This window comes from Ziziphus jujuba, chromosome 2 (assembly GCF_031755915.1).
Source record: "Ziziphus jujuba cultivar Dongzao chromosome 2, ASM3175591v1".
NCBI lineage: Eukaryota > Viridiplantae > Streptophyta > Magnoliopsida > Rosales > Rhamnaceae > Ziziphus > Ziziphus jujuba.
In genome coordinates this window covers 24877874-24892698 of record NC_083380.1, presented here as the reverse complement: position 1 = coordinate 24892698, position 14825 = coordinate 24877874, and the positions used below count along the sequence as shown (strand labels likewise).

The window sequence follows — 14825 nt, the reverse complement described above, 5'->3', positions numbered from 1 at the left end:
TAAGATAATTTTAAATTACTTTTTATAACAAATAATACAAACGTGCATGTAATATATAATAACATTAAAGGTTAAATATTTTTATTATATAAAAGTAAAATGGTTAATTACAGGTTTTTTTCACATGTCATTATTACATTTGAATATAATTAATTATTATAGATTATTTTTAAAATTAATTATGGTTACATATGCAATATATTACATGGGATCAATGCTGGTATCCCTTCAAAAAACCATAGTTCGAATATATAGCTTTCACAAGGGAAGGGCATACATGTCAAAATAATGAAATTTGTGTAAGTGATGAAAAACATGTGGATATTCTATTGGAAAATGATACAAAATAATTTTAATTAGATTTATAGGTAATTATAATAGGATTAAATATATTATCTGAAGGAAATGTTTATTTTAATAGATTAATTTCATTTATACTTTTTGGGTTTTATCATAATTATATTTATTAATTTTTAATGATAAAAATTAATTGAAAAAAAAATCTATAAATGAGTTATGAGTATGATTTTTCATAAATATGAATCTAACTATAGTTAAGATAAAGCTGAAGAGGTTCAAATGAAAATTTTCTTTATTTTAACCTTTGATTGGTGTTGTTACTATTATTTTTTTGAAAAATTGTTGATTGTTACTTTTTAACTAATACAAATAGACTGCATGAAAAATAAGTGATAAAAAAGCAAGTTATATTTTATTTTAACCTTTGATTGTTATTTTTTTTAATATTATTTTTTGATAAATCATTATAGTTACTTTTAACTAATAGAAATAGACGGCATGGAAAATAAGAGATAAAAAGCAATTTATGTTTATTTTAATCTTTGATTGTTACTTTTTTTAAAATGATTTATTTATTTTTTAATAAATCTTTGATTACTACTTTTAATTAATACAAATAGACGGTATGCATAATAAGTGATAAAAAAACAATTTTGCTAAAGTCTATCTAATTATGACAAACACCAATGATAGGAGGTGAACAACATACATCCAGACATGTGGGGAAAAGAGGTGGTGGCAGATAATGATATACATTGCAGTATGAGACATTTATTTATTCAATCTTTTTTTGGTGACTTAGAAGGACATTTAGCTTTATTTGCCAAATAGGAAAAGAAATAAATGGACTCCTCGCTTTCTACTTAAAAAAAAAAGAAAAAAAAAAAGACATAACTTTTCGTAATACACGTGAAGATGGTCTTTGAAATGGGAGTGTGCAGGCCAAAAGTTGAAATTAGTGTGGAAATGGAGAAACCTACCCTGGCGATATCACCACCTGCAATATAATATGAAAACTTCGAGAGAAAATATATGATGATCATCTGGGGCGTGATTCATGTGTCTTGACTCTTGATCTTTTTAGATGTTGTTTGGATTAAAAAAAAAAAAATTACTTTTGATTGTTATTTATTATTATAATTGTTTTCATTTTCGTTGTGCAGGAATTTTTTTTTATGTTATTTGTGGAGGATTTATATTACTTTTTAATTATGGTTAAAAGATATAAATAAAAATTTAAAATAGTTTGAAATTATTTTTCAATTTTGTATTTGTTCATATCTTTATTCTTCTTTAACCGCAATTAAATAGAAGTTTTACCTAATTATCATTTTCCTACACAGTTAAAGTGAGAGTTATAAAGAAAAAACCAAAACCAACAAAACAAGCACTTAAATCTCTCAATATAAATGAACAAAACAACACCAAAGACGAGCCAACTATTGAGTTCGAGAAATTGCTATAAACTGATAAGTTTGGATCATTATTATTATTATTATTTTTATTTCGGTGCATAGGTTATTTCAATTTATTATATCAAAGTTGTTTTAATTTATGTGTCACATAAATTGCTAGAGACATTTTAAATGCTCTAATCAATGATAGTTGAATATCGTATTGTTATTATTATTATTATTTGATATTGTTTTTTATTTATTCCACAAATTCATAGCTGATGTTTGATTTAAAAAAAAAAAAAATTGATTCTTAAAAAAAAGGGGAAATACAAATATTGCAAAGGACTTAATAAAGCTGCAAAATCCCAACCTATCAAAAAAAAAAAAAAAAAAAAAAAAGAAAAGAGTTTGACGGTACTCTTTTTCTTATTTTGGTATTCTAGCTAATTAGGAGAGGATACTTGGGCAAAGTCCATGGAAAAAGAGACCTTCCGGATAGCCAGTGGCAAAGAAATACATGCATGAAAATTGTAAATTATTTACATAAAATAAATATTTGATAACAAAATTAAATTGAGACGGGCGCCATTTATTAATTCCAATTAATTTTGTTTTAGGAGATACTAAATGGATACAATTATCTATTAAATGGAAAATATTCACGTTTATGTTTTTGTTTGTTTCATTATTTTAGGTAACATGTGTTAAAACTTTTAATGTTTCATTTTCCTTTAGTTATGAATGGAAGAATTGAGATAATTTTAGAGATTAGATTTCTTCGCAATCAGTTTCATTTTTCAAAAGTTAGAATATCTCCAATGTTAAATGTAAATTATTTTTTATGTAGCATAAATGTACAGTTAAATATATAATTTTAATGTGCATAAAAACTATTTATGACTTAATTAATTGTAATTTTATTTTATTATTTTTTTTTGAAATAATTGATCTTTTAAGAAAAATTTTGCTTTTTGAAAAACTTTAAAATATCTAATAGAGTTTCAAGAATAAATATTTACCTAGACAATTCTAGACATTGTCAATGGAAATCTTTTTTTTTTTTTTTTTTTAAATATCCATATTGTTTACTACCATGTTTATTTTCACAATATAACATTCTAATTGGAGATGTAAATTGTAAGAATGGACATGATACATGAGCAAAATCGACAGTATTTAAAAAAAAACTACTCTTCAATGGTAATATTTATTTTAAATATCAAGTGGATGTGGCCTAAATATTGTCAAGGTGAATGTTTGTTATAGGGGCATTGTTAAAAATTCTTTATTTTTCATAAAAAGGCAAATCTTCCTTAAAGGAGTTATATTTTTCGAAAAAGGAAAAAAGTTGAAGGAATAGCCATCAATACTCTTTTTTTAAAATTATATATATATATATATATATATATTAAGAGCATCTCCAATATCTTTGTCTATTAATAGATTTTTTTTTTTCATCACATAGAAACAAATAAATAGCCATTAATGAAAAAAAATATTTTCAATGTATTTTTCTAAATACCTTATCAAACTGATGTGGCAAAGAAAAAAAAAAAAATACTGTTTAGATAACCCTTTACTTTTGAAAAGTTTGTTAGATATTTTAAAATTTTATAAAAAATAATTTTTCCTTAAAAAGTCAGTTTTTTTTAAAAAATAAATAAATAAAATATTTAATTAATTAATAATCATAAATAACTGTTTTGTATATTATCATTAGATAACAATTTTATATTTAGCTATGCATTTATGGTGTGTGTAGATATAAACAATGTTACTTTTTACACTATAAATAACGTAATCTACATTTATCATTGGAAAAATAATTTTACAATTGACTATGCATTTATTCCACCTAAATTTAGACCGGATCAATTTGTAAATTATAAATAAAACAGTTTATGTTCACTATTGGAGATACTCTATTATTGGAGAACAATTTTTGATTTGACTGTATGCTCGTGTCATCTATATATCAACAATGTCAATTTTTATTTTACATATATAACAATTTACCTTTAGCATTGGAAATGCTTTTATAACTTTGATCCATGATCTCAATAGTATGGGGTATTACTATTAAACCAACCTCACTTAACCTTTTTGCAATATTTGGTTAGTATTTTAAAAAAGAAAAAAATAGAAGTTATATGTAATTAGATAATTAACTAGGTAAAAACAAGAATACATACTACCATATCAAAAATAGATAAAAATATGGAAAACTAATTTTTTGGAGGCTTAATAACATGTTTTAAGAAATAGTTATGATCTAATACATTATATAGGAGTAGAATTGTTATATTTGTAGAACCATCAAGAATACACTTTCAGGTACAAGATTTAAACTAATTTGGATGAAATTCTTAATATTAATTTATAGAATTTATTTTTATTTTTATTTTTTTTAAAATATAATATGTATATATATATATATATATTGCATTTCTTTTACCTCGACCTAATATATATTGTACGACATCAATGTCATGTAACATAAAGTATATTACTTATACTACTTAGTTCATGCAGCATAAAGTATACTACCTAGTTACAAAAAAATAAATAAATAAATAAACTTCATCGTGCATAATGCCCAAAAGAAATTATGTTGCAAAGTGCAAATTATATATAATTTAAAATGTAATGATGTCAAAATCTCCTTTATAATGATTGTATATCCCAACTAACGCAACAATGCAAAATACAAAATTCAAGGCTAGACTTAAAGACTATAAGGTGATCGAGACCAAGACATTACAATGTGCATGCAAACCTTTGGGATTAGGTTTTGTCTAAACAGTGATATAACGCAACATTATTTACAAAAAAGATAACAAAGAGATAAAATAAATTAAACTCCTAACGGGGTCCACTTAGCAATCACTTAGAAATTAAACTTTTGGATTATGTTGTCTAATCAATGATATAATGCAACATTATTTAGATAAAAGTAACAAAGTGATAACATAAATTAAATTGCTAATGGTTCCAGTAGCAATCATTTGGAAATTGAAAATATGTAAAACATTTAGACATTTCGCTTTTTGATCAATTATTAGTTTTGGTAGTCGATCAAATTTTACTTTTTCTTTTTAGTTTTTCCAGTCATACAAGTTATTGTATTTCACAGCTAACACAAGAAGAAAAAAAAAAAAATTCTAAATCCAAGGTTAGACTAATACTTTAAGGTGATTGTGACTAGATGATAAATCAAAGGCTTGGCCTATGACCTTTACAGCATGCAAACTTTTGCGATTAGGAATCTCCATTTTTTATCTAATCAATGATATAACACAACTTTATTTGAAAAACAGTAACAACGAGATAAAATTAATTAAACTGGCAATGCTAATGTTTCCCCTTTGCAATCACTTTGGAATTATATAAAACATTTAGATATCTGCATTCTGAACCCTTTTTTTTTTATAAAAAAAAAAAAAAAAACACAAAGAAAGGGATAAAATTTTAGTGATCGATCAATCCATACTTTTTCTTTCTACCTTTTCCCCTCATATTACTCGTTTAAGATCTAAGTTATTGTATTTCACAACTAACACAAGAAGACAAAATACTAAATCTAAGGCTAGACTTGTACAGAATACTCATGCTATGGATTATCAATTATATGAGCAAATTGTTTCATGGTTGTATATGCATAAACCACACTCTCATGAAATTATTCCAACTGCATTAATATTACAAAACACATACACACATAGAAATAAGGTACAACATAATGGAAAACAGAGATCAATATATATATATATATATATATTATAGTACAAAAGAAACATTCAAACATATATAGCTGCTTTTTTTTTTTTAATTGAAATTTATTTACTATTTCTTGATCAGCTGCTCGTGAACCTAGGATCCCAAACCCAAATGGTTCATTAGCAACCAAGTGAAAGTCAAAAGCTCTCCACCCTGTCTTAGTTGCTTTGCATGAACGATTGCTTGACAATTACTTGCACTGTAACACAGTAGTTCTACCCAAACCCTACTCATTAGATCCCAATGGTTTTCCTCCAATATTTGGAGTTGGTTTGCTAGTCTACATGCATCAAACAGCACAGATTTGCTACTCTTTCCTTTCACTTCAGCAGGCCTGTATTTTGGTTTCACGTTACTCAATTTTTTGCAGGCTTTCTTTTGATCTTTTACCAAGTGTTTGCGAAAGAAACCCTTTGCCTCTTCTAAAGTATCCTGAAGCACTATCTGCCAAACATTTCCCAAAACTGGTGCCAGCAACTCCTGTTTCTTCGCCAGAAGATAAAACATATAATCCGAAATGTTTTTACAAATTCTTTTGCTACTGTCGTTATGATCATTATCTTGGTTGCAAAGTTCTGTAGCTAAGTGCTCATTATCTTGGTAGCAAAGTTCAGTAGCTAAGTGCCACAGGATAAGGCTTTCAGCATAGTGAAACTCGCTGATGCTCCATTGGAGCTTGACATAGCTCTTAGACCGTGAAAGAGCCCAATCACCTCTATGGGAGCATGCCTTCACTGCATCACTTGGGTCCAAAGATTTCTTTTTCAGCTCTTTAAAGATCAAGCACTGAAGTTCTTTAATGTTTTTCTCCTCTGATGTAAAATACCAAAATATATGATCTTTATCTATCTTGGAAATAACAAAGTCAGAGAAGGGCCAGTTTTCCAATCTGTTTAGCTTCAGGCAGAGTGTTATCATATTGTACTGTGAAACCGATCTAGACCACCTTCTGCCTCGTAAGATACGATCACGAATCGAGTTCATTTTCTTAGACAAGTTAGCTGACCAAGATTCACGAGGCTCCGGTGACATTCGGTATATGTACATGAGAAGCCAGTCGGAGAAACAGAGCTTAATTCCAGAGATAATATCAACAAATATAGCTCCACTAGCCAACACATAACCAAGGATGAGTTCGAAATTTTCCAGCTTATCTTTATCAACTAAATAATGATACGAAATGAAAGCAACAACCATGCCACACACGCTAAGAAAACGAACAAGAAGACCAATTCCGTTGAAGACCACGGAGACCTTGGTGTGTAGAAGCTGGTACATTAAACTGAGCTCATACTCCATTAATCTAAAACTCACATCAGCAGAGTTAATGTTGAGAAAGAAATTCCTGCTTGATTTTTGATCACTTGGGTCCAAAATGAAGCCGACAAGAAGTCCCTTGAAATCCTGAAAGAGAAAATAAGCTGTAACTAGTATTTCCATATCCATGTCCTCTGGTTTTTTTGAATGATCTAGACTTCGATCCTTGTAAGAATGTTCAAGGTTTTCCACCATTGTTATCTGTGTCTGTTCCACAACTTTGACAGACCTTGTTTGGGAGTATTTCGCCACCGATTCTTCATAGTCATAACCAGGATTCGGCTTCGGCAATGTGGTGGATCCGAAACGCTTCAAGTTTGCAAGATACATAGCCGTTAATCTCTCTGCATACTTGATTGTTCCGACAAGGAGGACAAGGATTGTCGGGAACCATATGTTGTTGTCGGGAAATGTTTGAAACAAGATATAAGCAGCAGCCAAAAGCTTCGCGATGAGCCGAAACAAAAGGCGGATCCAGAGTTGGTTATCTTCAAGAGAAAAAGACGTAATGCTGTCAGGGCCACCGAGATGGAGCAAAAGAAAAGAGACCCAGAAAGCGAAAATGTTTTTGTTCCCTTTGGACGGATCAGATCGGCTGTTGGAGATTAGTCCTATAGCATAAATAGCAATCCAGTCTGCCATAAGGTATGTAGACCAGAGAAATAAGCCTAGTATGATGTTTCTGCTTCTCTGCCTAAATGATGCGAAAAGGACTAATATGATTTGTGAGGAGAGGCTTAACAGAATTAAAATCCGGATGTTCCATGAATACCAGAAATTCTTTAAGTTTTCGACCCACATATTTGCCTGCTATCAGGAAGAAGAAGAAGAAGAAGAAGAAGAAGAAGAAGGAAAGGTATAACTGAAAGAGATAAAATCTGAGGACTAATTGAAGAAGTGAGAATGAAGGGGAAAAAAGTCATGTATAGTCTTACAAGTTTCAAGCATAGAGATGAAAAGAACAAGGATCAATTTGAAAAATGATATTTGTCACCGTTGTTGAATGACTACGGTGAGATTTACATGCATAATGACAATTTAAATATTAACATTAAAAAATTTATTTTTAGAGTTTTAAAATAAAAAATAATAGAATTAAATGCTCTAATTCAACTTTGCTAGGATAGTGATCGTCACTATTATGACAAATAGCAAAATTTTGATCAATTAAAAGGCACCAACTCATTTCAATGAAAATGACATAAAATAACAGCATGTGATGTATTTCTCATATATATATATATATACACGGAAATTCTATGGTGAGAACGGTCTGCATAAGAACTGCAGTATTAGTGACGGTTTTTCATAGTATTAACGACGGTTTTTTAGAAAATCGTCACCAATACTATTAAAAACCGTCACCAATACTTTGGTCCGCATGAGGATCTTCCGCACCATAGACACCATAGACGGACTGTATATATATATATATATATATATTTTTTTTTTTCTCTATTAGAATCCATGAAATTTGCCTCTAATTGATCCAAAGTTAAAAAGGCACCCAATCCAATTAATGACATTATTGTAAGCGTAAACAAGCAATGATTTGGATGAGAAAATTGAATTTACTAAGGTAAGATGTTCATACATGACTGCTCCAAGAATAGGGGTATACCAAGTCTTATGAGTAGAAAACAGCCATGGGCATAAGGGATTTGTCCATGTGGACAATATTGATGGAACTATTTGCAATGTTACTACTTTAAGAGGCATAGCTATAAGAAACAATGTAAAAAATGAACAAATGCTGGAATAGAATCCCATCAATGAAAGGCATTGTTTGTCTAAAACTATAATTTTGAGTTTCATGAAGAATGCAGTTTGTGATCTTTTATAATGAAAATCAAATACGCAGGGGAAGAATTCTAGAATAGAATTAGTTAACTTAGTTTTCTATGTATTTATTAATTTTCTTATGGACAACATATTTTCAATCAGGTGAATAAAGATCGGGAACTATAGCTGCATTGACTATAAAATTGAGAGTGGTTTTGATGCTAAAGGATAGTTAAGCACTCATGTGCAAAAATAAGAAAAGAGAACTTCAAAAGACATTGCACAAATATCTCTTTAATTTTAATATCAAATATTATTGTCATAAAGATCCTTGGAAATCTTTACCAATCTAATAGGTGTCCCAAAGGTCTTTGATGAGCCAAAATGCAAAATTAAAGTTAAATTTGAAGAAGGTCATTGATGAGGACTTTTATTGGAATAATAATTGCTCTTTTGATTTTGGGAATCTTCTCTAATATTATATATATGGTGGTATTCTCTTCTATGAGTAGCTAGCTAGTTTGAATTCTTATACATATAGCAAAAGCAACTAGCTCCTTAAGATTAGTAGTTGCAGAATTTACCTTTTTCTTTTCTTTTTATTTTTTACTAATTTTATAATAAAAAAATCTATGAGTTGTATTATTATTTTTTCTTTACAGGTCTTTCATTTCATTAGAGGGAGGGGGTTATGCTCAGCTTCAAGCTTAGAAAAATTAAAAAGAAAAATGGATTGATTGTTGGCTTTGTTGCGAGTAATTTGTTTTGGTCTCATCCCATAAAAAGGACATCAAGATATATAACATTACAATATTATAACTTTGTGCAGGTATGCACTATAGAAAAATTATATACTTTTATGCATTTACTATGACGATGGTATAGATGAGTACGGGGCATTGGCAAGGTGCTTGGTATTTAATTCTACATCGTCCAGGTATAGATTGAGGGATGGTTCAAGTGTAATGATGACCACTCTTATAACATTGATGCTTTTTTAGAGTTGTTGGCTTTAGGGTTTGAAAGAACTCTGAATTTAAGCATGCTTAGATTAGATTTATCGAAGCATGGGTGACCTCCTGTAAAAATCTGAATAAAAAATTGCATATTGCGTGTAGTGGCTAAATTGGGAACAATATCAGTAGAGAGTGGCAAGTTCACCAATGTAAGTGGCTTAATTGAGGACAATATAAGTGGAGACAGAATGTTACAAATGGTATTAGAACCTATATCCGATTAAAAATGTTGGAGAATCATGACATTGTAAGCAATGATGGTAAGCAAATTTGAGACCTAGTTACTTAGGTCGGGAGGTTTGAGATTCAAGCTTTTCTTTGTGTTTTGACTTGTGTTTTATTCTAGCCAATTTTTGTATTCAATTTAGGCTAGTTAAGTTGGTGCTCAATGACACCAAAATGATGTAATTAAAATGTATTAGATAAACTAGGGCTTAAGAAAAAACAAGCACTTTAATGACATGGAAACACCTCGGTGACATGGATAATGACATGGACAACTGCTTGGTGAAATGAAGTCTTGTCATTCGGCCATGTCTCCTCCAATGCATGTCAAGAATGTGGCATCATGAATGAGGACTAATTCAATTTGAAGGACTCAATAAGGTAGCAACACTTGTCAAAATTTAAGAAAGCAAATGATAAAGTTGCATTCACACTTGTACTTGCTTCACCTTGAAGTGCTAAGAAACTATGGATGCTTAGGTTCAGCTATGGTGTGCTTTCACACCACTTTTGTAAACTATATATATGTGTAACATTATAATAAATGAATTGAAGTTTGGTTTTGGAAAAATACTTTATCTTTTGTTTTTGAAAATAAGAGAAGTAACCATACCAGCCTTGGTGAAAAATTCAGCAGCTTATTCGAAAAGCATCAAGGCGGAGCTTATCAAAACCTTTCTAAAATCAATTTCCAACAACTTTAAACCCTTGTTTTCTTTAGTTAAACCTTGCCACAAACTTTCAAATTGGTATTAGAGCTCGGTTTCTTCAATCCTTTACCAAAACCAAATGAGAATCCAAAGAATACCTATCGGTTTCAATGACTTTTCAAAATTTTCAGCACCTTCACTAGAATACCTATAAGTTTCAATAGCTTTTTTACAACTTTCAGCACCTTCACCTCCTTTGTTTAATGGCCAAAACTACTTAATTTGGTTAATTAAAATGAAAGCTTATCTTCAAGCTTATGACCGTTAGGAGCTAGTTGAATATGATTATGAACCAAAACCTTTAAGGGTAGGAGCTTCTATAAACCAAATTAAGCTTTATAGCGAAGAAAATGCAAGACTTTATAAAGCTCTCATAACAATACAAGTTGCTATTATCGATGAGATTTTTAAGAGGATTATGACTTGCATAACACCTAAAGAAGCTTAGGAAAAGCTTCAAAAGGAGTTCCAAGGAAACACAAGAACAAAACAAATGCAGCTTCTAAACTTTAGAAGAGAGTTTGAGAATATGAAAGTGCTAGAGCATGAAACCATGAAAGAGTTTTCAAACAAAATCATCAAAATTGTGAATCAAAACTGATTACAAGGTGAAGACTTTCTAGATCAAAGAATTGTAGAAAAGATCCTCATATGCCTTCCAGAAAAATGTGAAGTAAAAATTTCATCTTTGAAGGAGACAAGAGACCTCTTTGAATTGATCGATGGCTTGTAAGCCATGAAACAAAGGAGGAGTCTTTGGCTTCAAGGTGATTCTAGTCTGAGTGAACTAGCTTTTACAGCCAATAACAAGGGCAAGTCAATCTAGCAAGCTCAGCCTTTTCAAAGGCCAAATAGAGGTAAGGATATCCCCAACTAAAAGGGGAATGAGAAGACTTATGGTCTTTGCATAATATGTAAAAACCAAGGACACACTGTCAAGTATGTTGGTGGAGACTGAATGCTCAATGCAAAATTTGTAGGTAATTCGGTCACATGGAGAAAGTTTGTAGGAGAAAGAATAAAAAAGAAGAGACAAGACAAGCTCAAGAACCTGAGGAGTCAAATGAAGAGCATGAACACACCTTTACAGCCACTTGCAACCTTGCAAGCACAAGCAAAGACTCGTGGATCTTAGACAGCAGTTGTACCAACCATATGTGCAATAATCGTGACCTGTTTATGAGGTTAGATTTAAGAATTGCAACAAAAATCAAGGCAACAAATAGACAAATGATGAAGGCACAAAGAAAAGGAGATTTGGTGATCAAAACAAGTACAACACAAATTACAAATGTGTTGTACATTCCACATCTATCTAAGAACCTGTTGAATGTGCACACCTCATGAAGAAACGTTACACTTTGAAATTCTTAGATACAAGTTGTGAAATATTTAAGAATGGAAAAGTTGTATTACTTGTTCATATAAGGATAATAGTCTTGTGATCAATTTTAATTAACAAAATCAATCAATTTCAAGCATTAAAGTCCAAAAAGAACCGGAGCTATGGCATAGAAGACTTAATCACTACAACTATGCCACCATAAAGCGACTGTAAGATCAACAAATTGTTGAGAATTTACCACAAATACAAGAAGTTGAAGCTGTATGCCAAACATGACAATTTAGCAAGCTCAAGAGGCAGCCATTTCCTTTAACAACCCTTAGAAGGGTAATGGAGAAACTACAGCTAGTGCACTCGGATTTCTAGGGACCTATGAATGAGACAACTCATACAGGAATGAGGTATTTTTTTAGTTTTATGGATGATTATTCAAGAAAATGTTGGATTTACTTTTTCAAACAAAAATTAGAGGTAGCAGCCATGTTTCAGGAATTCAAAATGCTAGTGGAGAATCAAGCTCAAACAACTATCAAAGTAGTTAGAACCAACAAAGTAGCATCATACATCAACTCACAACTCCATACACACCACAACAAAATGGAGTTAGTGAAAGAAAAATAGAACCATATGAAAATATCAAGATGCTTGTTGTTTGTAAAAAAGCCTACGGAAGAAATTTTGGGCTGAAGCTGCCAACACAAGTGTGAACCTCTTAATAAACTTCTAAGTATGGCAATTGACTCCAAAATACCAAATGAACTATTGTATGGTTTTAAACCCTCAATTACTCATTTAAAAGTTTTTGGAAGTATTTATTACATGTATATTCATGATTTTAAAAGGTCCAAGCTAGACAAAAAAGCAAATATTGGCATTTTGTTGGTTATAGCTTGGTTTCAAAGGACTATAGAATATATGATGTGTCAAAGATGAAAGTTTTGTCTCATGAGATATTGTAGTGGATGAAAATTCACAATGGGATTCGAAAGAACACAAAGTGCAAAGAAGAACTTATATCCAATCAAAACCTTCCATGGACCAAATTGATTTGGAGGTTGTTAAAGAAGAGGAAGATGATAATCTGGCCAATGAAGATTATGTTGGTAAAAGAGGAACCAAATCAATTGCAAAGCTCTATTAGAGAGTAAGCATGGAATCACATGATCCGATAACTTATAGTGAAGTAGCTCAACATAAAGAATGGAATGCTGCAATGAAGGAAGAGCTTTATATGATTGAAAAGGACAAGATATGGAGTTTGATACCAAGACTGAGAGATGGACATGTCATAGGTGTTAAATAGGTTTTTAGAACTAAACTAAACCCTGATGGCACCTTGAACAAATACAAAGTGAGATTGGTGGTAAAGGGATATGTCCAATTACATGGAGTGGATCTACATGGAGACCTTTGCACCTATGGAAAAACATGAAACCATTAGACTACTTCTAGCCTACGTAGCCAACAATTCTTGGAAAATATACCACTTGGGTGTGAAGTCAACCTTTCTAAATGGTATTCTGGAAGGGGAAATTTATGTTAAGCAAATTGAAGGCTTTGTCAAAGAAAGAGAGGAGATGAAAGTGTACAAGTTTCATAAAGCTTTATATGGGCTCAAACGAGCTCCAAGAGCCTGGTATGCAAGGATTAATGACTTCTTGGTTCATAAAGGTTTTTCAAGAAGTGAAAATGATCTTACCCTTTACATCAAAGTCAACTCACATAAAGAAAAAATGGTAATCTCTCTTTATGTTGATTATTTACTCATAACATATTGTAATGCCGAAGCCATCCAACAATTCAAGGACAAGATGAAGCAAACTTTTGAGATGTCTGATCTTGGTTTGATGAACTACTTTCTAGGCTTAGAGATCAAGCGAAAAAGTAAAGGTATATCTCTATCCCAAGAAAAATATACTTTAGATTTGCTTGATAAACTTCAGCTAGAAAATGCCAAACTTATTGAAACTCCTATGATTTAGAATGCCAAGTTTGAACTTAATGATGGATGTGAAAAGATAAATGGCTCAGTTTATCGAAGTTTGATAGAAAGCTTGCTTTACTTATGTACATCAAGACATGATATCATGTATGCTATAAGTGTATTGTCAAGGTTCATGAGTACTTCATCTCAGAACCATTATGAAGCTAAAAAAGAATCCTAAGGTGTGTTAAAGGTAGGACCAACTATGAAGTCTTGTACAAGCATCCTAAAATTTATAAGCTAGTTGGCTATTGTGATTGTGATTGGACAGGCAGCTTGGAAGACATGAAAAGTACCTCTGTTACATATTCATCAGCAGCAGCATCAAACCAAGCAATTTAGCTAAGGAAATTGCTTAATGATTTAGGTTGCCAGTAAAATAATACAACCATCATCCATTGTGATAACACTTTAACTATAGCCATTGCCAAAACCGAGTACAACACAAGAGAGCAAAGCACAATCTTGTAAAATATCACAACATCCAAGAGGTTGAAAGAAACAAAGAGATAAACTTGGTCCATTACCCCATACAAGATTAACTTGCAGATATACTTACAAAGTCATTGCCAAAGGAGAGACTTCAAAAGCTTAGAAGTCTACTTTTAGTCACTCTTCGCATCCCTGCATTGTTTGGGTATGGACAAAGGATGGTTGAAATGTAATGATAGTCACCCTCATAATACTAAGGCCTTTTTAGAGCGATTGGCTTTAAGGTTTGTTAGAACCCTTGAGCTAAGCGTGTTCCTATGGGAGCTATCCAAGGATGGGTGGTCTCTTGGGAAACTTGAACAAAAAACCTCATACTGAGTGCAATGGCTAAATTAGGGATAATATCAACAAAGAGTGATAGGTCCACTAGCGGTGGCAGGGTATTACAAATGGTATTAGAGTCTATACTTGGTAGTGGTTGGGGGGGGGTGTTACAAATGGTATCATAGCTTGTACATGATCAGAAAAAAGCTAGCTAGG

The 14825-nt window shown here is 31.2% G+C and overlaps 1 protein-coding gene across 1 annotated transcript; it reads right to left on the bottom strand.

Annotated features, from left to right (window-relative positions):
* Positions 1-5567: 5567 nt before the first annotated feature.
* Positions 5568-7433, bottom strand: LOC107419137 (uncharacterized). Its single transcript, XM_016027880.3, has one exon. The coding sequence runs from the start codon at positions 7431-7433 to the stop codon at positions 5568-5570; it is 1866 nt and encodes a 621-aa protein (XP_015883366.3).
* Between the last annotated feature and the right edge of the window lie 7392 nt (positions 7434-14825).